Source organism: Archocentrus centrarchus, chromosome 21 (assembly GCF_007364275.1).
Source record: "Archocentrus centrarchus isolate MPI-CPG fArcCen1 chromosome 21, fArcCen1, whole genome shotgun sequence".
NCBI lineage: Eukaryota > Metazoa > Chordata > Actinopteri > Cichliformes > Cichlidae > Archocentrus > Archocentrus centrarchus.
This window is the reverse complement of record NC_044366.1, coordinates 33,783,980-33,810,304: the sequence shown is the minus strand read 5'-3', so window position 1 is coordinate 33,810,304 and position 26,325 is coordinate 33,783,980. Positions and strand designations below refer to the sequence as shown.

Sequence of the window (26,325 nt, the reverse complement as noted above, 5' to 3'; positions counted from 1 at the left end):
ACCCGAGTCTCTTTTTTGCTGCTGGTTGTGCCTCCAGTCTGCCCGGCCAGTCTGGACTGAGGCAAGAGACCGCCTCATCCACCCCGTAAAGCGGGGGACTCGTCCGCGGCACGGCAGACCCTAGTGGCTGTTTGACACAAACACTGCGCCCGAGCGGCGGCACATTAGTAATAATTAAACTACTTTTAATCTGTTGTGTGTGCCTGATGTCATGCTCAGTGACTAATGTGTAAATGTAGGCGATTACAAGTAGCTTTTTAAATTGCACTCAGAGTGATACTGTAACTCACAAAATATACTCCTTTTTTTTTCCTGCGGTCATCTTCAGACGTTATAGAGGAGTTATGAACATATAGGCCACATTAATCTATATTCTACTGTAGGTTCGATATGTTTCAGGAATATAACCAAAGTCCTAATAATTCACACTTGTATGCATCTAAACGACAAGACAGCGTTAAATTTAATTTCCATGAAGCAGCCGAGAGTTTTACTTGGATTTTAAAAGGAAATGGACAGACTGTGCGTACAAAAAAGATGATAACTATCGTTTATCTGAGCTTTAGCCTACTTACAAACTTATAAACTTAAGAACGTCCTTTAAACGGGTTACTTATTTATTTAGGATGACAACCCATTGTAATAACGGCGATGGTAAAGAGGCCTCAGAGGACCAAACACCGCCAAAGTGAGTAAACTCACAATTAGACCAGGCGAGATATCTCGCTGTTTTCCTTCTTTGGGGGGAAAAACTCGAAGTAAAACGAGGAGCCGAGCGATTAAAAACAAAGTCTCCGCCAGTTTTGAACGTTACTAACCAGTTCCTCCCAGGCTGGGCTGCGGCTGTAATGGTAGACATCCTCCATAGTCCCAGACCTCGGCGTCCTCTCCGGGGGAGAAAAGAAACGAAATTAGGCAAAGGTGGAGGAATTCACAACCTGCCCCGCGCTCGCTGCCCTCGCTGCGCCGCTCATGTGCGCACCTCAGAGCCGGGACTGCACACTCGCGTCGTCCTCATGCCCGCTCCGCTCTGTCCTCCCCCAGCCCCCCCGTCCCCCTCCGCCTCCGCGAAGTTTCTCCCTCTTCTTTCAGGAGTCGAGCCTCTCGGCGCAGCACGTGATAAACGTCAAACCGATTCAAACGGGCGCGGCTCGCTCGGCGCTGCTCGCGGGGTTACACGCGCGAGAGTGTGTATAATCCAAGTATGCGCACGTGTAAGTGCAATTGTGAGTGTATTTTAATGACGTCATCTATAATCAGTGCCGGTCCAGATTTAGATAGCATAGATTTTTCTCACATTTTCCTTCACTCATCAAATTTCAGTCCACATAAAACCGCACTGTCTCACTGAGCACTTCATTTCACATTATTTGGAAATATTCGTTCGTTCGTTTCATTTCGTGATAATATTTGAGTTGCTGTGTTTTTCTGTAAAGTTTGGTTTATTGTCTACTTGTATAGGAATAAATATGTAACATGGACCGTGCCTTACACCACAGCATTTACAGCTGAATATGCAACGCCAATCCCTGCGTGCAGGGGCACTTCCAGAATTATTTCAATGGTGTGGCAGAGGGAGGACCAAGAACAAGTCCCAGAGGAATTCCAAATATTTCATTGGGGAAAAATTCAGTATGGAGTTTGCATGTCCTTCCCGTGTTTACGTGGGTTTTCTCCGGCTTTCCTCCCACCATCCAAAGACATGCAAGTGTGTGGAGTTAAGTTAACTGCGGATTATGGGTGTGGATGTGAGTGTGAGTGTGAATGGCTTTCTATCTGTGTTAACCCCGCGACAGACTGACGGCCTGTCTAGAGTGCACCCGGCCTCTTGCCCCATGACAGCTGGGATAGGCTCCCCCACCCCCATCACCCTCCCCCTCACGACCCTGAAAAGGGTAAGCAGAAGAAAGTGGATGGATGGATTATTTAGAATATTTAGACACTTCAGACACTTAAGCAAAACTCTTACTTGCCGAAGTAATAGCGCAGTTGTGCAAGATAAGGCAATCATATTTCATAAAGAGCTGGTGCCATCTATTGCCCCCATCTAGACACACCCCTGATGCCAGTGCCTTACTTTGCAAATATTAATAGGTACGTTGGCTGCTCTTTTATCTCCCAACGTTTGATACACAGATTTTGCACCAGATCCTCGTCCTGGTGCAACCCTCTGATTTCTCAGTGCTTGGGACTGGTACCAACTGAATTGTACTAGCTTGTGCCTAGTCTGGCAGAGCTTCTGTGGAATCTCCCTCACCTGATTTCACACAGTCTGTCCATCATCCACTTAACCACACATTTGAAGCGGGTGGCTTGAGTCTGCGGCTTGGGTCCTGCCGGGACCTCATTACGACATGAGCAGAGTATAAGCCAAATGGTCATTTATAGAAGTAACAGGTAAAAAAGACCATTCTTTCCTTCCTTTCTTTCTTTCTTTCTTTCTTTAGAATTGCACCATATAAAAATAAGATTTAATTAAAAAAAATCCGATGCAGACAGTTTAAAAGAAAAAATAAATAAATAAATAAGATAAAATTTTAAAAAAATCTACGTCATTCTTCATTAAATGATTCAATGATGCAAGATTTATCACTTAACATTAGCTATATTTGCTTGTGGATGCTTTAGCTTGTGTTTATCTGTTGTTTCACATCAATTCAGTTTCTTAAATTTGTGAATGAATCTTGTTTGATGAGAGGGTGGCAGACTTTAAAAGAATGAATAAAAACAAAATAAACAACAAAAATCGATATCATAGACTACGGGACAGATTTATTAATTATTTTGAAATCTGTATTGACATCTCCCCAGAATTTTACAACTGGTACATTACAATAAAATATAAATACAGATTAATTTAAGTAATAAAGTTAGAATATATCCTAAGGAATTATTCGGGCACAACATATTCTGAAATACTTTGAAAAATATTGTCTTTTTAATATAATGTCAGTATTTGTAGCCTTATTTATTAGTCCAATCTTGCAGCTGGGTTATATTTAAATAAATCACATGCCAAATGAATAAAGAATGCAGGCTTAATCATGTAAAATTGTAATAAACAAATTTTAAGTCACAGCAAACGCTAAACGAACGGAACTATTATCAACTAAAATGGTATTCACACGGAAGACTTTATTTTCGGACCACGTGATCCTCCCGTTATTTTTTTCCGACTCCGACAATATGAGTTGACGGGAATTAGGCCTAGGGTCAGAGCATACCTTGGTTGAAAAAAATAAAGAGAGAGAGTGTGGTAGTTTTTTCACACAAGGTTTTGTATGGTAACGTAAACGTTGGAGTATGCATTCCCAGATTTTCTGTAGCGGCACAGCAGCGGCTGTGGCTGCGAGAAGGCTGCGGAATGTTTTGGGTTCCGTTTTGGGAAGAGACGGCTGGATGTTCAAGACTCATGAGGTTAAACTTGTAAACACAGCCTCAGGTAACTGGCCTCTTTGTTCAAGCTGTAAAGTTACGTGTGCAGCCAATGAACGGGATAGTGTTAGTTAATTTTCAGTTGGAAACAGGAAAGGTTACTACATATGTGTCTGGTAAAAGCTAACTGGCTAAATAAATAAATAGCTTGCTGTTGACTAACTGGCAGCGGTGAAACTGGGAAAATAGTGCTGAGTATATAGTTTGTTCCATGTAGATAAAAACAGCAGCTAAAGTGAGAAGTGACTTGGACCTGGGAAGGTTGTCGCCCGTTTAAGTGGTTAATAGGTGAAAGGTTGAACCCTGGTACGTTGCACGTGTTGTAAATTGAAGCTGAACTTAACGACAATATTTGGTCACATTTAGCTCCCATCATCATTTTAAACTTGAGTTTTTCCAGACGCCGTTTTAACCGTGATTTATAGCAATGTTACAACTATTTTACATCAAAATCTTAGTGTTGGTGATAAATGTTACATTAAACCTGAATGCTAAATCTTACATCTTAATGTCAAGCTTATTTAATATTTAAATCTAATTTTTATAGTTACATTACTGTGCAAAAGTTTTGACCCACTGCTCATTCCTTTATAATTCTGCTAGGAAAATGAGAGTAGAAACTGGCAAATAGGTGGAACAGTTTATTGAAACATGTGCAAACCTACATGGAAATACAGAGTTTGTATAACTGCTTTTATTCTTCAGCTTTCTTGTAATTTCTTTAAACAGACTTTGGGAATAGTTCTCCAGGCTTCTTGAAGGACGTTCAAAGAGCTTTGGATCTTGGCTGCCTTTTGTTCCGTTCTCTGTCAAGCTGATCCCACGCTGTTTCAATAATGTTGAGGTCCGGGCTCTGGGGAGGCCAGTCCATGATGATAGTGTCCGATTGTGTGCTTTCCCCCTCCAGTTATGCTTTTACTGCATTGCCAGTGTGTTTGGGATCCTGAAAAACACTTCCCAGATGTTACAGCATGGAGGATCAAAACCTGACTGTACTTTTCTGCATTTGTAATTCCATCAATTTGGACAAGATCTCTAACACCACTGGCTGAAATACAGCCCCAAACCATGACAGAGCCTCCACCATGTTTTACAGATGGCTATAGACACTCATTGTTGTACGTCTCTTCTGACCTCCTCCTTACATACTGACGATGACTTGAGCCAAAAATTTCAGATTTGAATTCATTCTCCATCAGAGCTGTTGCCACAGATTTTTTTTCAGTCCAGTTCTTGTGTAATTTGGCATATCTCAGCCTTTTCTCCCTGTTTTCCTTCCTTAAGAATGGCTTCTTGACAGCCACGCTTCCACTCAGACCATTTCTGAAGAGCCTTTGGTGAACAGCATATAGATCAACTGAAGATTCAGATGCATCTCTCAGGTCTTGTGTCAGAGATACTGTTCATCTGCTGTGGATAGTAGATAGGTCTGCCACTTCTTGTTTCATCCTCCACTTGGCCAGCTTGCTCAAATCTTTTAAGGAAACACTGCACACACTATGATGAGAGATGCCAAATTTTAGGCTCTTTGGCACAAACATTTTTATGCCTGTCAGACTGTGTTATCTTTGGGATTTTTTTAGCTTCAACTAAAGAAATAAGAACGTGTTTTTTCCCAGACTGTAGTAACAAAGTGCCTAAAGATACAATTTAAAATTGTAGCTGCCATCTTTGGCTAAGACAGCATGCCCTCCCCAAAAAAACAAACAAACAAACAAACAAAAAAACCCTTGATATCACAGTCATCTGCCATGCACAAAACGCAGAACTGAAGCAACCCAAATGTAATGCAGCCATCATTAACTGTGTATTTTTTTTGCCATTCATGTAGTGGCATCTCAAATGAGCATCTGTGCAGCAGAGCGACGAGTTGTAATAGCTGGATAAGAAGGCTATGTTAGGAATTTAGACACTTATACAAATTAAAATTAAGTGCTGGCTTGTATTTCAAGCACAAAATATTTCAATTGTATATAGATGAAAATCTAAAATTGAAGGGCAGCACGGTGTCGTGGTGGTTAGGACTGTTGCCTCACAGCAAGAAGGTCCTGGGTTCAAATCCACTATTTAGATGAGACTGTGTGAAGTTTGCATGTTCTCCTCTGTGTCTGCGGCTTCCTCCCACAGTTCAAATACATGTTGGTGATTCTAGATTGATCATAGTAGTTGTCTGTGTTAGACAGGGGGCTAGGCTGCAGCGCCCTGCAACCCTGAATTGGATAAGTGGAAGAAAATGGATGGATGAAAGACCCAAACAAGAGGAGTGTAGTATGAAGCAAGTTCTGGCTCAACAGCACTTGAAACCTCAGTCAGAGATGAGTTATTAGGATAGTGGTTATCAACTATAGACAGATACTTTATTGATCCTGAACGAAATTAGTCAGTGTCCAGCTTCACTCCGACCACTGACCCAGCCCACCTGACCAACTTATCTAGCCTCAGCTCTCTCTTCCTGATGCCTCCCCAGCACACCACTGCATAGAAGAGAATGCTGGCAACTACAGATTGGTGGAACATCTGCAGTAGTTTTCTGCAGATGTTGAAGGACCCCAATCTCCTCAAGAAATAAAGCTAAAGCTAAATGTCTGCGCCTTCCTGTACAGTGTGTCTCTGCACACTGACCAGTCCAGTTTGTCATCCAGCTGCAGACCAACTTACGTGTAGGTCCTCGCCATCTCCATATCAATCCCCCCAATACAGACAGGCTGTGGGGGTGGTCCAGACCTACAGAAGTCCACTACCATCTCCTTAGTCCTGGACATGTTCAGCAGCTGTTGGTTCACTTGGTGCCATTCCAGAAAGTTATCCACCAGACTCCTGTACTCATCCTCCTGTCCACACCTTACGTACCCGACGACAGCCCATGTCATCTGAGACTGTCTGCATGTGACACATCTCAGAGTTGTACTGGAAATCAGATGTGTACAGTGTGAACACGAAAGGAGAGAGGACAGTCCCCTGTGGTGCACCAGTACTGCTGATCACAGACTCAGATGTACAGTCCCTCAGCCTCACATACTGCGGTCAGGGCAGACAGCAGTTATAGCAGAGACAGGGCAATCAAACCGCTTATAGAAGAGATTGAATTTATTCGCTCTCTTCGGCTTTCTTTGTTACCCCATGCTTTCTGCTTTTGTGTTTGATGCGTCATTTCCCTCTTCTTCCTCAAAAACTAATAAGTTGAGTTCCACTCAACATACACATTATTCAAGGTACAGGAGATAAAAATCTGTGAAGACTAGAAAAAGCAGCAAAAGCCAACACTAGTGCTGCAAAGAAAATGAGAGCTGTGCTGCAGTCATTGTATTTATTTTACCACTTTGTGCGCCCTCAGTGCTGCAACATGACAAGTGCACATTAGAGCTCCGAAACTTTCAACTTAATGTCTTTAAACAATATATGCAACAATATACTGTGTTTAGGTCTGACACTGTCCCATAGCCTAATGAAGGGAATGTGGAAATCATTTCAGTTTGCAGCCAGATCAAAGTGAAATTACAACCTCTATTCCAAAAATGGGCCGCTGTGTACAATGTAAATAAAAACAGAATGCAGTGATTTGCAAATCTCGTAAACTCATATTCTCAAACACATAATGTCTGAAAAGTTTTATTTTTTAATTTTGTATTTTTATTGTAACTGCCTCAGAGACTAACACCAGCATAATATGAATATAATATAAACTCTATTGTTCTGATTCTCACTTGATTTGTCTGTGAAAAAAACCTTCTGATGCATTGATCATCCTGTTCATTTACAGGTGACACAGTGAAGATTGGCGAGATCATTTACAAACTCAAGCTACCCCAGAATCCAGAGCTTGTTCCTGTAAAATACAGTATGTAATTCTTTGTGTGTTTGTGTGTGTGTGTTTCAGAACAAAGTCTATAGGTATGCCAGCATGAAAAGCTGACTTTTTTTTTTGTGGCTCTGCTAGTTTCAGACTCCCTGCCCCAGACAGTGGCTCAGCACCTACGATGGATTATGCAGAAAGACCTTTTGGGTCAGGATGTGTTCCTCATTGGTCCCCCAGGACCCCTGAGACGATCCATTGCTATGCAGTACCTTGTGAGTGCTCACATTACACACAGACACTCACAATTCAAAGCTGTGAAGTACAAAGCGTTTGTGAAACTAGAATCCTCCCACCCCATTAAAACCATTTATTGAAATGAGTGAAACATTGCTTACAGTCTGTATATTGGTAGACTATCACTGTTTGTCTTGTGGTCATCTTCAGAGCCATCAGATATGGGTGTAGCTGTAAAGTTGATCTATGTAGTATAGGTGTTGTTGGACTTTGTCCCTTCATAGTGAGCCTTGAAGGTAGGTGAAGTAGTGTCCCGGTCGGCTGCTACAGTTGCCTTTACAGTGCCCCAAGGATTAAAGTAAAATAGTTAATTTTTATTCCCAACAGGTTTAAAATACTTAATCAATCAATCAAGAAAAATGTAATATTGTGTAAGTAGTCTCCAAAAAACACAGTTCAGTTCACACCCCAGTTTTATTGTAGGGGTGATGAATGTGAAGGAAAGATATTTTTACCACTGTTTAAATCTCCATTATTCTGATGTTTTTCCAGTTCACTTGTTGCCTGAACAATCACTAAACATTACGCAAGATGGAACTGGGATACGATGCCGTAGACGTCATGCTTTTGGTCTTGTTTCAGAATGCTTTCAGAAAGCTTGCAGATGTGGAGTAACTAAGCATTTGTGGATTGGCATTAAAATCAGCCGATCTGCTGGGATTGTGGCCGAGCTTGACTTTGTAGCCTGAAGTCCAGCTATTCTTGAATTTACTGACCTTTGGGGAAATTTATATTTGGCTCACAGTTACTGCCACATGGGTCATACATAGCAGCATCCTTGCAGCGATTATTCATCAAAATGCCAAAGTTCAGAAAGTGCAGAAGTCCAAACAGTCAATGAATAAAAAAGCTCTGAAATGTACAGTACCAGTCAAGTTTGGAGTTGTAAAACATTGCATAGCTATAACAACTTTAAAGTTGTACCATTGTAAAAGTTCAATGGAAACTCCTAAAAATAATAATCTGTGCAGGATCTAGATCATTTTTATTTTATTTATTTTTCTTTACAATTCTCTGATATTATTTGGCAGCAGATAAACCAGATAATCAGCTTTTAAAGCATGTGAAGCCAAGCCTGTTCCCTTGTTCTTGAGTAGGAGTTGACTAAACGGGAAGTCGAGTACGTCGCTTTGTCCAGAGACACCACAGAGACTGACCTGAAACAGAGGCGGGAGATTCGATCAGGGACGGCCTTCTACATAGATCAGGTAAGTCTTTATTTAATGGACGATACGCTGTGTAACAGGCAGGCTTTGGCATGAATCCACTCTGGTGCAAAATCCACTTTACATCAACATTTGAATCAGTGTCATGTGTGTTAACTGTATTTGTACCCATTATGTAACCTCACTTATGCTGAGGAGACTCTGTCACTTTGTAAATTCTCATGTTTCGTCTGCGCGGAGCCGCTGATGTGGTTCCTCGAAGCATATTTTTAAAAAAAACAGACTCATTTCCATAATTAGTCATGCATTGCAGCATAAGTGGAACATGAATTGTGCATTATGTTTGCATGAGGCGTTATAGTAACATACAAAGTCGCATCACCACAGTGTTGTCCACATTTTCATTCCGTTGCCTTCCTTGCTCCTTTTTGATCGATCAAGCTTTCGGCAAACGTGTGCTCCCACTCTCTGTTGACTTTGTAAGTTGGGTAACCATAGAAACCAGCAGTTCCTCATTATCCAGGCAGGTTTCTCTAAGGAGAACTTTGTGTTCTCCATCCACCTCCATTTATTGTCTCTCAGCTACAGAAAAACGTAGCCCGGTCCAGATAATGCTAATCATTAAACCCTGGTATCGGGCTTCAAGGAGCCAGCAACAGTCACAGCTGATAATAATGTCATGTCATTATCCACAACTAATTAGCGCATGGTTTCATCTGCGTAAAAAAAATAAATCTGTTGTGTAACAGTTCAGACATCAACTCCATGGAAACAGGGTGAAGTTTTTCATGTTTTATTTTCAGCATATTTGTTGCTTAAACTTTACTCAGAAGCCTGGAACAAGCAGACTCACTGCTAATGAGGCTTCCTTATAATTAGACTGCAGCTGGAAGGGAGTCCACTAACTGTAGTGCCACTCCACTGTCTTTACTGCTGTTAGTGCTTTGAGAATGTGGTTTTATGAATATGTATGTGCATTGATTTCCTTGTTAATGCGTCATCAGGGCTTGAGGAGTAAATGCAGGAAAGAAGCAGCATCTGCATTTCACGCACACATACCGAGCAGTTTTGTAGTTTCATAAAGTAAGGCGGGCTGTTGGTGTTCCAGTCAAAAACAGGCAATAGTGCCTTCACGCTGCTGATGTGGCAGTTTTGTTCAGCTCCAGCAAATTTGATTGAGTTTATCATTTTCACGCTACTCCTTTTACTAAATTGAATGGCAGGGTTCCATGTACAGTATGTGACACAATGCAATTTCATTATAAAATCTTCTCAGACCTATAGGTTTAGACCTGCTGAGATGGATGATACATTCAAAAGATGGAGAGGGGAGAGGAAAAGTTATAAGACATTCGATCAACTTGAATTTGAATTAGAGAATGAGGACTTGTTCACATACCTGCAGTTAAGGCGTTTTATCAACACAGAAATGAAAAAAAAGATATTCTTTATTACACCTCACATAAAAATTAAACTATTAGATACACCCCAACAGTGTTGGTGACAGTGCAAGCAAGCAAATGGCAATCACGCTCACATTTTTTGTTCATCTACAACCGCTTCTTTGAATTTTTGTGGATATATTCAATTCAATTCAATTTTATTTATATAGCGCCAAATCACAACAAACAGTCGCCTCAAGGTGCTTTGTATTGTGGGTAAAGACCCTACAATAATACAGAGAAAACCCAACAGTCAAAACGACCCCCTATGAGCAGCATTTGGTGACAGTGGGAAGGAAAAACTCCCTTTTAACAGGAAGAAACCTCCAGCAGAACCAGGCTCAGGGAGGGGGGGTCATCTGCTGTGAGGGGAGAGAGACAGGACAAGAGACAAGCTGTAGCATGTCTCTTGTCCTGTCTGCTATCATATCTGGATATGATATCCCTAAGGACCCCAGATTAATGTTTTTGGGACTGATACCTAATGACATGTGCCTTGAGGCGACTGTTTGTCACTTGTTGTTTAAATAAAATTGAACTGAATTGAACAAGGATGTAAAATGGCCATAGCAAAATGTGATCCCCCAAGGACAGGTCAGAGGGTGAGGAAATGTGCTCAATGGAAAAAATGACTTATTTCTTGAGGCCTAAAGCAAACACCCACAGAAAACTGTGGACCAAATGTTATATCTGAGTCAAAGCATGTGTCAAATCCCTGAACTAAAAGTCTGAACATCGTAGCTTATAGAAAGTGTTTTTGTGATTCTCAGTTTTCCTCTCTTTGTTGTATGTTCCCTTCTCAAATGAAAAATGGGTAAATAATTTTAAAAAAAAGTAACCTTTTTTTACTCACGGGACTGGTAGATGGAAGGAAAGTTGACAATTTTGACGCATATACACAACATTTAAAGCTAAATGATTTTATAAATCAAAGGTTGATCTATTCAAACCAAATCCAAAATTTACTGAACGTATTAGCCCTGCCCCTACTCTGCCTCTGCTTTGCTGCTTGGTTATGATTACAGTTAAACGGTTAATTAGACATAACTTATAGTCAGGTCTGATTAAAGTAGAGGTGTGTCTGTGCACTATTTTTTTTTTTAGACACTTTTGCTGCAAACGTTTACCTTCCAGTGTTGCAGGTAATTTTCACTCCAGATTGAAAATCTACCCACATTTGGTGCTCTGCAGGTTCAGACTCTGTGTATGCGCATAGTTAGATACTTAAAACATCATTTAGTTGTAAGTATTATGTGTTTGTGCTGTTTAGTGTTTTTGCTTGTTCAAATATTTTATAACGTTCATATATGGATTTAAAAAAAAAAAAAAAAAAGAAATATTCCTGTCAAATAGGCCTATTTGAGACTGAGTAATCTACTGAAAAACTAGGACAAGCACACACACTCTCTGCTCAGTCAGCAGGCTGTCTTGGGGTACATGGTTTTTCTTGGCACTTCAAAGTAGACAAAATTGTGCCTCAACTTGGATAGTTTCTTATTAGACATGTATTATGTAGTACATTAGGCATACTATGCACTTACCTGTAACTGTAGTGTGCAAATTGTGACAGAAATGTTGTCTTAAGTTGAATATGGCAAGTTGTGCTCATATGCCATATATAACAGATGGACATGTCCACAACCATCATGTTGCTTTTTGTTTGTGACTCTAATGGGGACCATGATTTACAGAAGGAAAGTCATGTTGTAATCAGTATGACGTGAAACTAGTGACAGAGACCAAAGTTATCAGTAAAGGGTTTACTGGGTTTATAGGTCATGAGAGCCAAAGGATTGTTCTTCCGTAGACTACAGCCAGACCTCTCTTTAAAAGTCACCCCTCGATGGTCATTAGAAAGTGCAGGTTTAAAGAACTTCTGTACAGCTTCAAATGTCAGGCCTGGAAGCTACATCAATATTTATGATTGTGCACTTGCAGTTACAGGATATCATGTTAAATGGTGCATTTAGACAATTTATCAAATCTCTGCATTAAGTTATGTATCTCATACTATACATCAAAGATGACAATTTAACATAAATAAACCCCAAATAACACCACATATAATATTAATGCCTGAGAAACGGAGGCGCTTCTGCAAAGCTAGCTGGTGCTGGCATTGGCAGTGTCAGTGACGAGGTATCCTCCTATAAACTAGTCAGAAAGTTGGTGACCACTGATGGTGAGAAATATACAGCATTCCACACATTATTTTGACCATTATGAGACATATACTATCCGGGTAGTCATTGTGCATCACACATGTAGATGTACATAATAGAGTGAAGACAATACACTTGCAGTTCCATGTGGAAGTACAGAAATATGTGATTTGAGACATAGCCACTATCTCTAAAGCTGTACTTTAATTATATCTTATATGTTCATTAGCATATGTTTTTAGAAATTAAATTCAGTATCAAATGGCTTCCAATCCTCTATGTTCAGAAAGTCAGTATATACATTAAATATGTAAAACAATTTGTGTAAAATAATAAGTGTAGAGCAAAATCTCTCAAATTCCAGAAAATATTTAAGCCATTAACCTCGCTGTCCAAACTGCAAACTGTTTTTTCTCTTTCTTTTTTTTTTTGATCTGTTAGTGGCGCAGACTACTTTAAATGTCGCACACAGCTGCAGGTAAATTTAAGAGAGGAAAGCGTGATTTGGTGTGTCACACAAAACAAACACTGGCAGCAATATTGGCTGTTATTGGTAGTGTTTTCTGCATGAACTAAACCTTTATTTGAGACTGTTAGTAGAGAGATGGCAGGAAATTAGGAGATTAAGACAGGTGTGACCTACAATAAAGATGTTTGGCTGGAATCAAGACAGGACCGTTATGGGAACCCTAATGTACCAGGCTCCAGGTTGCCCATGTTATCAGCTGCAGCTGGTTATTAGCATGACCTTAGACTAATACAGTTAAAATGTTTATTGAACAACTATGGATATGGATATTGAGTGTATCAGTCCACTCCTCTATATTTTACCAGTGCAGCTATGAGTTCCCTTTCCCAACCTTCAATATTTGTCCAATTCAGAAATAATTATCACAAATTCATAAAATTTGTGATAAGATCCATCCATCCATCCATCCATCCATCCATCCATCCATCCATCCATCCATCCATCCATCCATCCATCCATCCATCCATCCATCCATCCATCCATCCAACACATACCCATTAACAGCACTGAATTCACACTTTTTTTTAATTTGTCCTCTTCAGAGAATCGACTTCCAGCATTGGTGCTTTGTTATGATTGGGTCTGGAAGGGTTGCTGAAATCATTCATTTTTAATTGTCATCCATATGTTCATCCATTTTCTTAGGGTTGCCATGAGGGTTCTTTTCTGTGAAGCAACAGTACAATGATTAGCAGACACAGCAAAAGGACTCTTGGTTCGAGCCCACGGGCTGGCTAGCTGGAACCCTTCTGGGTGTGTTCTCCCTGTGCCTGCTTGGGTTTCCTTTAACTCCAATCCACAGTCCAAAGACATGCATGCTAGGTGTGGATGCACTGTAAATAAATGGTTAGGTCCATAGAAAAAAAGTGCTATATATCTGAATACCAGTCCATAGGGCAAAAGGTGAGGTACACCTTGGACAGGTCACCAGTCCATCACAGGCCCAACAGAGACAGACAAAATATTCTTATTTAATTGTTGATAAAGCTCAGAAGGTAATTTTGATGAGTGGTTGTGCTGTTAAAATGTGTCTATATGTGAACAACAGCTTCAAATATTTCCAGCAGAAAAAGATTAGTTGCTTGTAAATCAGGTTTTATGAATATCTGAGTTGCCATTTTTAACACTCGTTCAGTAGGATGTCCAAACCTTGGCTCAACCTCTGGGTTAGTGCTGCATCATTTTTCTGAGTGAGGAAGTGCTCTGGAGTCAGACCATCTCCTCTGTTAGAAAGCTGGGGGGGAAAAAATCAGTGTTGAGAGTTTCTATACACGTGGAAAGTCACTTATCCTTAGACCCAAATTGGAAACAGAAACTGGGTGTATTTTGTGATAAATATACACCATAATATTCTGATTGATTAAACAGTCTTCATCCATTAATGGCAAAGTTTTGTTTCCATCAGGATACGTCTTTCCAGCAACAAGAAAAGCTAGCCAACCATCAAACTCCCTAAGGCTCATCTGCCGCCCACCTTCTCATCCAAATCAAAACATTATCCATTGTTTCCATGGAAACAGTGTTATTGATGTTAGCAAATGGGGTGAAAGACTGCTTATATCTGGGCTTTCTCAGAACCAGCCGTGCAGTGGAAAAGATACATGCGGTTGGCATGTCCTGGATTAAGAGTTTTGTGCCATGTGTCTGGTGCAATAACTGAGTATTCAGTATGTACACATATTTTCTAACATTTGTTTTCTGGACTGGAGATGTGTGGGTGCAAATTAGAGAGCTTTTCTCTTTGAGAATAGTTTTGTAGGAGGTGCACATTTGTGTGTTAACTAGAGCATCCAAGTATTCCTCAGGGTTCTGTGCTGATTTGGAGCCCTATATTCAGGCTTAACGTGTCAGTCCCTGAGCTTAAGCTGTCCCTATCCTCCCATCCTTCCACTTCATTTTCTATCTCTAGTTCTTGCTTTTTTTTTTTTTTTTTACCCTTCCTCCTTCAGTCCAAGCATCACCCCACCCCCAAAGTATGTATGAAGGATGGAGTCACATGGATGTAATCGCATGCTTGTTATATTTTTGACATTTCCAGTCACCCCTCTTCATTTAGCAGCCTCTTATGTAAGGCAGCTTACCTCAAACCCACTCTGCAAATAAGTCTGTGTTACAGTAATAAAAAGCCTAGCATCTCCACTAGAGCTGAATCTGAACCAAACCATATAGCTGCTCTGAAATGATTTGACTGATTCTAAACATTTTTATTGATTGCAAAACTCTTAAGTGCCCTGTAAAAAAACAAAAAAACAAAACAAAAGTGATTGCAACAGAACATGAAATGCAATCAAGTACAAAGCCAAGCAAAAAAGAAAAGAAAATAGAATTAAAAAAATGACAATAATGGCATCCAAACCAAAACAGGATTCTATAATGCCCCAGTGTCATTGGTATGATTATGGCTGAACCCTCTTGCTGTGTGTGCTGATTTTTATATTTATTTAGACTCTCTGTCTCCAATTGATGTTTTTGAGGGGACTTCAGTAGTTACTTCCTCCAAATCATCAGCATGTCTGTTAGGCTTCATTCCTACAAGACTGCTCACAGAAGCCCTGCCCTTAATTAATGCTTCAATCTTAAATCTGTCTCTATTAATGGACTATATACCACAGACCTTTAAGGTGGCAGTAAATAAACTATTACTTAAAAAGCCATCACTTAACCCAGCTGTCTTAGCTAATTATAGGCCAATCTGCAACATTTTATCTCAAATTCTTGAAAGAGTAGTTCACAAAACACATGGAGGAAGGTGAAAAGAGGAACAGTTTGTTGTCAAATTGTTAACCGGAGTCTTGATTCCTCTGTTTTGTGGACTCTCATTTTGAAAGTCTTGAGTTAAGTTTTTTTTTTTTTAAAGTTTTTATTTCATTTTTTGGAAACCCAGTGATGTGATGAGTAAGGGGTGGGTCTGTAAAAGCTGAGCAGACTGCACACTCATACGGTAGTGACTTTTCAGTCATAATCTAGCCAAGTTCTAAAGCATACCCTATTTTTCTGTCTTTTCCTATTCAAATATGCACCATAATATAAAAAATGAGCATCATATTGTATTCATTAAGACTGGAAACTACTAATTGAGACTATAAACCCATCAGTAAAATGCTTACTGAGGTCAGGAGTCATGAGAGAAGTAGGATAATTTCCCCACAGACTTTTACTTTTGCTTTGCTTTTTTTTGTTTTGTTGCCGCCGGGCAGTTAGCCTTTGCTGATCATTTAAAAAAAAAATAATGCAGATTTAAGGAACTTGGGCATACCTGAAGCTGCATCTATCTTTTGTTTACAGTCTATGGTCTTACTTGCAAACAGTTTGGAGGAAAACATGCTTCTGTATGCTCATGAAGCAGGTAAATTAGGCTTATACAAATAGCATTATGAAAAAACAAATCAAACATCACGTATAGCACAAAAAGATAGTGTAGGAACTGATATGTAAATGATCTTTGCAGACCTTAAACTCTTTACATACTTCTGGTTATGTCAGTATTCTATGCATTCACTGTTGTGTAACATTTCTAACTGGCTAAAAGTATTTGGTGGGATAGTTTTCTTTTTTCTGCATGGCTGGTGTCAGACATAGCACAAGGCCCCTCTGTGCTTCCCCGTCTCTCTCTCTCTCCATCCTGCGTCATTTACATTTCTAACAATTATCTGATTACAGCGCTTGTGCCGAAAATGGACCAAGAGTTAAATATAGAGCATCTGGTCCTCACTATAGTTTTATGGCTCTGCTTCCCACACAACCTGCCACGCATTTACATGTTAACCTAATTACATAGCCGCTCGCTCTGCGGTCCACCCAGACAGCTAAAGTTTCCTGCCTCTTGACGTCAGATGCGCTTTTTGAGTTCTTCAGAAATGTGTGCAGACACAGATTTGCACACACATGCTGTATAAACTAACCCGAGACATTTTACCCCACATTTAGTGGAAGAAAATAGAACTTCCTAAAACAGCAGAGACTGGTTTGAAAAATTTGGAATATCTTGGAGGACGTTCCGAGCACAAAAAGCTGAGGACAACCTCAGGAAAGGCGTTACTGGAAGCTTATATTGTTGTCAGAGTATACATAATGAGGAGTGATGGAAGGTCAGATTCCCCGTTTGTATGAAAGCTTTTAGCCCATGTTAACGTTTATAGAGGATCAGAGGTCATCTTGTACAATGCAGCAACAGATTTGACCTGAGGCACAAGTCACTGCAATGGGTCGGAAGAGTTTACAACACCCTTCCCTTTCATCTCCTATTATTTCCAAAGTATTGATTGAGTTCACCACTTTATTTTGACTTTCCTCTAGTGTGCCGTAAGGGCAGCAACACAAGGCCGAGTCCTGGTCCTGGAGGGGCTGGAGAAAGCTGAGAGGAACGTCCTGCCTGTTCTTAACAATCTACTGGAGAATCGAGAGATGCAGCTGGAGGATGGACGCTTCCTCATGTCAGCGGAGCGTTATGACAAGCTGCTGCAGGTCAGAGCAACACACACACACACACTTCCCATGCCTAATTTCCAAACTAGAATTTAGGCATGGGAATAATCTTTCTGAAGGTAGCAACAGCTGCGGGTGACAGAAGGAGCTCCTCTGTGTCTGGGTATTTTATCCACACTTTACATTTACTTTTTTTAAATAGCAGTGGCTGTTGTTTATGGAGTCGTGTCTATATGTAACTTCACACTCAAGCAGTGAATTTTCACACTACTCCTACAATGCTCTTGTTGTGTTTTGAGGAAAAAAAAATGCTGTTGCCATAAATCCTGCTGCTGTGTAACATTCCCAGTCTGTGCTTGTCACATGGAGCTTTGCACCTGAAGCCTTTTAGATAAAAATAGCATTTAATATAAAATGTGTGAAATGAAAGGAAGTTATAGGCCCTTTTCTATCTTGCTGCATTTCAGGAGCACACCAAAGAGGAGCTGGACAGCTGGAAGATTGTCCGTGTAAGCGAGGACTTTCGGGTCATCGCTCTTGGACTTCCTGTACCCAAGTACAAGGGCAATCCGCTGGATCCTCCTCTCCGCTCTCGCTTCCAGGCCAGAGACATCTATTACCTACCATTCAAGGTCAATCCAGGAATTTGCAGATTACCTTATACCAAAATATCTCAGTAAGACAGGAAAAAGAGTGGGGGCGTGCCAAATTTTCTTCTTTTGCTCTCAGATAATCAACATAACACACTTTGCACAACACATTAAAACTTTGTTACACTGAAGAAAATTGGTGACAATGCTGGAAGGCTGCTTTATTTTTGGATTTTGTCTGGAATTTACATATTCAACCATTTTTGACAAATTTCTGGCTTCTCAACCAACAAATTTCTACAGTAAATCTTTGAGACTTTGAAGATATTTTTAGTGTTTTGGTCCTTCAACAATTTTCTTGTGTGTATTTTCAGGACCAGTTGGAGTTGCTGTACTCAGCAGGAGCAAATGTTGCCGCAGAAAGGTAATTTTAAAGTAGATACATTAAGCTTTTATCTAATGTGTGAGTATTCTTTGGTAGTCTTTGTCTTCATGCAGTATTGTTTCCTGCGTGTCAGGGTTTCCCAGCTGCTGTCACTAGCTACTACGCTATGCTCCCAGGAATCGTCCAGCCTAGGTCTTCCTGACTTCCCTGTGGACAACCTGCTTCCTGCCATTCATGTCCTGGTGAGACAGGAGGGAGAAAGGAAAATGAAAGCCGAGGATTAAAAATAAAATAAAATGAAATAAAAATTTTACAGATACTAATGTCTGCCTGACTTTTCTGTGTTGTTCCAGAACTCTTTCCCCATGCTGTCCTCCCAGCAGCTTCTTCATAGGCTTTACCCTTACAACAGTATGTTGGGCAAAGATGGGTGCACTGCTGTCGAGGGTGTTCTCAGTGTAAGTGAAGATGTGATGTGAAAGCATCTTGTTTCTATGGTTTTATTGAATGTACATGTTTGAAAGCATCATATGGCTTCTTTCACAGAGATTTGAGCTTTTGGATGGTCGTCGTCAGCCAGCACCCACTGCCATTTTGAGTGTGTCCACGGCAAAAGATGTAGAAGGCCACGCAGACGTCACTTTACGTGTAGCGGACAAGGACATCACTTTTCAGGTACCGGGAGACTGGGTGTACACTATAGACTACAAATAAAAGATGGAGATGGCCACCATGATGTTACCCATTATTTTGTGAACTCTTAAGGCCTTTACACGCCAGATGCGTTGTGAAAAAACGACACGAAGTTATACACACTGAATGCGTTGCGTTTTTTGCAAATAATTCGTCCTCATAAAACACACTGTGAAAAAAATGAAGTTGACGTCAAGCGATGATGAGCTGGTCCTGATGTTTCTAAACAAGAGAAGGAAGAAACAGATTCTGGGTTCATCCAGTTCTCATGAGAAAGCAGCAGCAGGGAGAATTTCACGGTTTGATCCCGGAGTTGAAGCTGCATCATGGCCACTTTCATACATATTTCAGGTGTCAGTGAAGCAGTTTGAGCTCTTGAGTTTGATTATTGCAGTTGATTTTGCAGGAAATACATCCTGCATCCTTCACATAGAAGTCACTGTATTACAATCAGTGGCAATAAAAAGCATTAATCGATCTTTGTGAGTGCAAGCATTAGGCCTCATTATAAATCAAAAAGCATGCAGAGTGATTAAGTCATGTTTTTTTATAGAGATATTTTTTATGTCACATGGCAGACCACACAGGGACCGACGGGCAGACACCATATTAATGACTTAACCATCTTATCTTTCACTGGTACTCTGTAGCTGACTTTAAATTCTGTTAAGGCAACGTCTTTATCAGTTAACAATTCTTCATGTTGGACAAAAAAGCAGCAGTGTGTGAGAATGTGTCACTGTATAGAGTTTGGAAAAACACACATCCTTCCAGACTACTAAAAATAGTGGTGCAGATCTTGTAGCCAAACAAATGATATCACTCTTATTAACTCTTTGAAGCTTCTCCATGTGTGGCAGTTATCCTGTTGGCTCCTAATATGCAGTGCTTTTTGTGCTGTTGATAAAACACTTATTGTAAAATAAAGTGAATTTTGTTCCCAGTTGTGCGTCATTGATTCTGTGATTCTGTCAATCACAGTTTATTTAAAGCAGCGGTTCTTAAACTGTGGGGCATATAGCCATTACAGTTGAAGTCTGGATGATCACTGGGAAAAAATATGGAGCCAAATTGAATGAAGAGGATTCTTAAGAAAAAAATAAGCAAGAATTTGCTGTTATTGTGTTAGTGTTTATTTCAGCAAATGTGTGTGTGTATGTGTGTCATATATATGAGAAACACACACACACACATATCCGTTTTCTTCCGCTTATCCTTTTCACGGTCGTGGGGGGCTGAAACCTATCCCAGCTGTCATAGGGCGAGAAGCAGGGTAAATCATAAACAGGTTACCAACCTGTTGCAGGGCTAACACAGAGAAACAGACAGCCATTCACACTCACATTCATACCTACGGCCAATTTGCCAATGAAATCTGCTGGAGCCACTATCCCAGTTTGGGGGTCACTGCCCTGAGTGTTCCAGTTACCACAGGGTAATCAGAATATAGATATAGGTCCGTGTAAGGTGTTGAGGGACCAGGGCATACTGACGATAAGTGGGCTACTGGAACAAGGATACGGCACAAGTGGATGTGAGATGAGAATAGGGAACTGTTGGAATGCTATTAGACATGTAATCCCAGTGAAAGTGGTTACATGAAGAGGATGTAGGACGTATGGATTCTTTGACATCCAACATCTAGACTAACACTGAGACAACTAGTAGCTCAGTGTTCCAAGATCTGCAAGAGGTAACTTCTATCGCAACTAGAGATTGACGAGGTCCAACACAAATGCTACCACAAGGGGGAGCCAGGACGTCAGGTTGGCGGGGGGATATCATCATCCCCACTCTCCAAGATTGGGTAACAAACCCCAAGAACAACTGGTACGTTGACAGCCATGCTGATCTGAAAGAGAAGATCATGGCTAAGCTGGAAACCTGGACCCCCTGAGGCTGATTACCGAGACTACGTGAAGTACCCTCTGAAAGTCTACTAGAAGATGTAAATGGACTACTATGGACAATCCCAACTGCGACTATAACTGAAACTAACCAGCTGATCTATACCACGGCAACAATGATCCTTAAGATGCTTGGATATAAGATGAACAGTCACAAGGAGCAATACCCTCTATGGAAAAGAAAACTATAGGCAAGCTTAAGGCAGCACAGATGGAAGTTAGCTACTGTAGCTATCAGAGCTGCAGAAAGGTGTGATGAAGAAAGGGGTTTCTAAGAAGTACAACAAGCGGTCTATAGCTGAGGCCTTAGAAACTGCCAAGCAAAGACTCACAGCCTTGACTAAATACTTGAAGAGGTGTACCAGAGGCACAGAAACCAGGAGAATCAACCAGACCATCCAAGTGGCAGGGGAACAATATAAGAACAACCCCACCACCACCACCAAGGCTGGAGAGGGAGCAATACTGGAAGAGCATATGGGAGAAACATGCAACACACAGCAACAATGCTCAGTGGCTAGTGGATCTGAGAGCAGACCGGTAACCATAACAGTGGCAGACATCCAAGAAAGTCTCAAATGTGAAGAGTTGGACTGCACTAGGCCCTGACATGATTCACACCGGCTACTTGAAGAAGCTACAAGTCCCATCCAGCTTTTGGTGAAAAACTTGCCTCAGTACAGGTTATGTCAGGCATCATAGTGGCTAAAATGAACAGGCACGTAGCTCAATACATGAGCAGGGCCCAGAAAGGATTTGGCCGAGATACCAGAGGAGCAAAATAGCAGCTACTAGTAGATAGAGCACTCACTCGAGACTGTAAGACCAGACTGACCAACCTGTGCACCCCCTGGATTGATTACAAGAAAGCCTATGGCTCAATGCCTCGCAGATGGATCCTGGAATGCCTAGAACTGTACAAAATCAACAGGAACCTAAAAGCCTTCATCAGGAACTCAATGGGGATGTGGGAAAACAACACTAGAGGCCAACTTCAAGCCAATTGCACAAGTCACCATCCACTGTGGGTTTTACCAAGGAGATGGTCTGTCCCCACTGCTATTCGGCATAGGCAAGACTGGCTGCGAATACCGGCTATGGAATGGAGCAAACATCAGCCACCTCCTCTACATGGATAACATCATGCTGTATGCCAGGAATGAATGAGACATCGATTTACTGATCCATACCACTGAGATCTAAAGCAACGACATCAGAAGGTCATTTGGACTGGAGGAGTGTGGTTGGCGAGGAAAGGTAGTCAGAACTGAGGGATTGCACTAACACAAGGCAACATTACAGACACTGAGGACAAATACAAGTGCCTTGAAATCCCACAGGCAAATTGGAACCATGAAGATGGCACTAGGAAAGCTGCAACTACCAAGTACCTGCAGAGAGTAAGACTAGTCCTGAAGAGTCAGCTGAATGGGAAGAACAAGATCCGGGCATTCAACACCTACACCCTGCCTGTCATCAGATACCCTGCGGGGTTAGTAAGCTGGCCAAAGGAGGAGATAGAAGCCACTGACATCAAGACAAGAAAGCTCCTTAACATGCATAGAGTTTCACTCCAAGTCTAGCACCCTGAGACTGTACGCCAAGTGGAACCAAGGAGGTGGAGGAGTAGTTCACTATCCAGGATGAAACAACAAAGATCCATGAGTACCTCAGAAAGATGGCCACATCTGATCATGTGTTTAGAATACCTCAGGCAGGAAAAATCCAAGAAAGAAGAGGAGCAAGAACAGGAACCATCATGGAAGGGCAGGCTTCTGCATTACATGTACCACCAAAAATGGCTGATATTGAAAAATCCTACCAGTGGCTGGGCTGAAGGATAGCACAGGAACAAGCTCTAAGCACAAGATCTATAGAGGCTGGGGTCTTCAGACTACACTAAATGCTTAGTTTCTTATAGCTTTTTTTTTCTACTCTTGGCACTGCATGATGTCAATGAGGCCATCTTAGGTACACAACACTGGCTGTGAGCACAAAAGTTCTGTCCATCTGCCATGCAAATCTGTTTGTGAGGGGCAGCCAGTCATTAAAAAAAAGTTAGCTTAAGGGGAAGGGAGCTAAAACAGGGTAAAATGAGGGGTTTCACCAAGATAATTAGAAGATTTAAAAAAAAAAAAAAAAGATTTTGAACTGTGAATCATGCAGCTCCTCTTGTAGACTCCAAAAATAAAAACCTGGAGCTGGATATGAACAAAACTTAAAAACTAGGTGTGGGTAGTGTAAAAATGTATCATCTGAAATGGGCCAAGTCAGAAAAATTTGATTTTAAAGCACTGGTTCTGAAACTTTTTTTTTGTCATGCTCTTTTTCAGAAGTTGAAAAAGTTGAGACGGATTTAACTTGAATTTTACTTAGAGACTGATGCAGTAGCATCCACAAATTCTGGTTTGCTAATTTTACCTTAAAAAAAACATCCTATTAATTCAACTTAAGTTCACTTCATATTTTTCATCTCATTGTCTGTGTTGCTCTGCACCCCACAGTTTGAGAACCACTTGCTAAAGTAACATTTCCCTGCAACTTTAATAAGATGATGTTGCTGTTGTTTTCCTTTCTTGTACTTATCTCTTGTCTTTATGAATCTTCAGGTTCCAGCAGGCATTAAGGAGTTGCGTCCACCCAAGAGCAGTCCCACCTACATTTATACACCAAGCCACTCCCAGTTGTTGGCGGAGATGTTACAGTCTCACATGGTTAAGGACATATGTCTGATAGGACCTAAGGTAGCTAACATATGGTGCACACCATACTGTACACACATACAATGCACGTGAATGTGATTTTAATAACTGTTATGTTTTATTGCTAGGGTTGTGGCAAGTCAGTGATTGCCAGAGAGTTTGCTCAGATGCTGGGTTACAGCGTGGAGCCTGTCATGCTCTATCAGGTAAATAAAGTCTGATTCAAAATGTAATTTTTTTCTTAAGTTTTGATTTGTCAGCATTTATTATATGTGAAAACACTAAAGAAATGTGAGGAAATGGAGTGTAACCACCAGACATTTGTGTCACAGACCCCAAAATAATTCATGACAGAGCCATGTCTTTCACCGTCTGGCATTTGTCCTACATTGTAAAACATGCTGCAGTATTTATTTGTAGTATTTGTAAAAAACAAATACTTCTTATTGTGCTTTATGTATGCATCTGTCTTAGCTTTCAAAGTTAATGCAGTATCCAGTATCCTGCGGTATCCAGTAAATATATCTATTTAATCGTGTATTTATAATGTCAGGGGAAAATTATCACTGTCAGAGGCTCAGATAACTCAGATATGTCATGAAAAGGGTGGAGCACTGCCTTGTCTACATGGGTTCCTGACACTACATGCGGACAAAGCTTTCACATTTGCTTGTTTGTAGTTCTATTTATAACAATTCAGACTCTGGTGCTGATGTACAGACGCAAAAGCGTCAGGGGCATCCATGTGGTAATCCCTGCTCAGCCCCAAGAACCACCTCACCTCTTTTTTGGTCTTGGGTCGTAGACAGAATGCAAAAGATGCTATTTTCTTCATCTGAGGACACAACTGGCCAGATGCTGTACCTCCCTTCATCCAAACATGAACATCTTCACTTGTGCCTCACCTGCCTCAGGGACTCAAGGACCGTGGTCACCCACTGCACATGGTCCTCCTAGGTGTCACTGTGGATGATGATGTCATCCAAATAGGTGGGAGAATAGGCACCGTGTGGATGCAGCACCTACCCCTTCAGGCACCGGAAATGGCAGGGCCACTGAACAACCTGAAAAGAAGTGTGACAAGTGTGAAGTATAACTCGAGTGGAGACGGCCTATTTTTTTTTTTTTTATTGGGTTCTGGAGACAAAGGAATCTCGCAGTAGCCCTTGGTTAAGTCCACTGTCCCAAATAAACGAGCAGTGCCCAACTGGTCCAGGAATTCGGTGACTCAGTGCATGGGATAAGCATCGAACTGTGACAATCCTTTCACCCTAAGATTTACCAACTCCTTCTGACCTTATCAACACTCTCAAAGCAAACATCACATCTCTTGTGCTCTTTCTCAGAATGAATCCACACTGCTGTTTACTGATCATCACCTGTTTCTTAACTTGACTTCAACAATTCTTTCCCATATCTTCATGGTATGGCTCATCAGCTTTATCCTTCTGTAGTTAACAACATGATCTCCCAAAGCAGTGAGCCTATGCAACATCGCTGCAGAGAAAGTGGCACGAGTGTTGTTTTGGGTCATCTTCCAAGTTAGAATTCCAAAAGAGATACTGACTGACTAGGGCAACTTATTCATGTCTAACATTAAAAAAGCTGTACAAATCAGTATCAGTGTGCACACTTAATATCCACCCAAGTTGCCTGCAACAATACCTTGGGATGAACCAGGTTCTGGTGTATCAGGGACTGCATTCCACCTGAATCCATATAGAATCCTTGGGGAGAGAGAAGCAGATAATCTCCACTCAAGGAACAAGGTGCTATATCATCCTGCGTGGATGTGAGTTTATTTCCTTGGCACTGGTAACTGAGGGCTTCCTGAGGGTTCCCAGGAGCCAGGCCACGGCCCTACTGGATGTGGCCTGGCTCCACTGTCCCTGCTGGAAGCCATTTATGAATTGCTCCAACACCACAAGCTGCAGGTTGCAGCTATCAGGTTGCTGTATATTTTAGACGCTGGACAAAGATGATGCACCAGTAGCTCCTAGCCTGGAGCTGCAGAAGTGGTGGCAGCAGTCTTTGGGGGAACAACCCATTTGGTCTAGATCAGCCTTCCGAATGTCCTTGTAGTTTCCCTGTGATGTGATGGTAGGCTGAGTACCACTGTTTGAGCTTTCCCAGTCAGCAGGGGAAGCAGGCATACCACTCATTCCTCTGCTGACCACTTACATGCTACCACCTCAAGCATGTCCAAAAAGGACTGTCAAACATCTGCCTCTGTCTCCCAACTAGGCTAGCAGATACTCTAACATTGTGTATACTGCTCTGCCTGGAGCTGAAGTGCCTCTAGCTGTTGCCTGTTTGGTGCTGCTTGCTCCCGATACATGGTGGCCAGTTTTGCCACCATTTGCACCAGAGCCTGCACAAGTTGTATGGTTTGTGTGCTCATCATGCTTTTTTGTGTGTGTTGGGTGATGCTGGGTGCCAGTGTAGCTCTGCTCTGTTTACTGTGTGTGCCCAACACTACATGCAGACACAGCTTTCATGTTTGCTCCCCTGTAAACAGAAGATTCGAATAGTAGGTGGGTGGGTTCTGTGCGCGCTTCCGATGATCTTATTAGGATTTTCCACACTCAGCGATGTCTGATTATCATTGTCCTGTTCGAGCACCTAATTGTATCAACTTCAATCAAGTTTCAACTTGTTGATTGATGAAGGTGAAGAAATTGGAGCTAGTCCTCCTTCCTTTATTATTCCATCCACTTTGTGCCATATACCAGGGTGACAGTTTGGACTTCTTCCAGATCTTGGCAAAGTGGTGACACATCTGAATAACAGTACTTACAT

At 41.3% G+C, this 26,325-nt stretch overlaps 2 protein-coding genes across 2 annotated transcripts in view; one reads left to right on the top strand and one right to left on the bottom strand.

Moving 5' to 3' along the window:
• The window catches only part of dgkh (diacylglycerol kinase, eta), a 73,549-nt gene extending 72,561 nt beyond the window's left edge, over positions 1-988 (bottom strand). Inside the window, exon 1 of the mRNA XM_030757711.1 lies at positions 819-988. Coding sequence (XP_030613571.1) covers positions 819-866 — 48 coding nt within the window. The 5' untranslated portion in view covers positions 867-988. The remainder of the gene's footprint in view (positions 1-818) is intronic.
• Positions 989-3,303: 2,315 nt separating this feature from the next.
• The window catches only part of vwa8 (von Willebrand factor A domain containing 8), a 118,066-nt gene continuing 95,044 nt past the window's right edge, over positions 3,304-26,325 (top strand). The window contains exons 1-12 of the mRNA XM_030757502.1: positions 3,304-3,442; positions 7,196-7,273; positions 7,373-7,503; positions 8,623-8,733; positions 17,121-17,288; positions 17,717-17,881; positions 18,214-18,263; positions 18,358-18,466; positions 18,578-18,682; positions 18,771-18,899; positions 23,434-23,568; positions 23,655-23,732. Of these exons, the coding sequence (XP_030613362.1) occupies positions 3,304-3,442; positions 7,196-7,273; positions 7,373-7,503; positions 8,623-8,733; positions 17,121-17,288; positions 17,717-17,881; positions 18,214-18,263; positions 18,358-18,466; positions 18,578-18,682; positions 18,771-18,899; positions 23,434-23,568; positions 23,655-23,732 (1,398 nt within the window). The remainder of the gene's footprint in view (positions 3,443-7,195; positions 7,274-7,372; positions 7,504-8,622; positions 8,734-17,120; positions 17,289-17,716; positions 17,882-18,213; positions 18,264-18,357; positions 18,467-18,577; positions 18,683-18,770; positions 18,900-23,433; positions 23,569-23,654; positions 23,733-26,325) is intronic.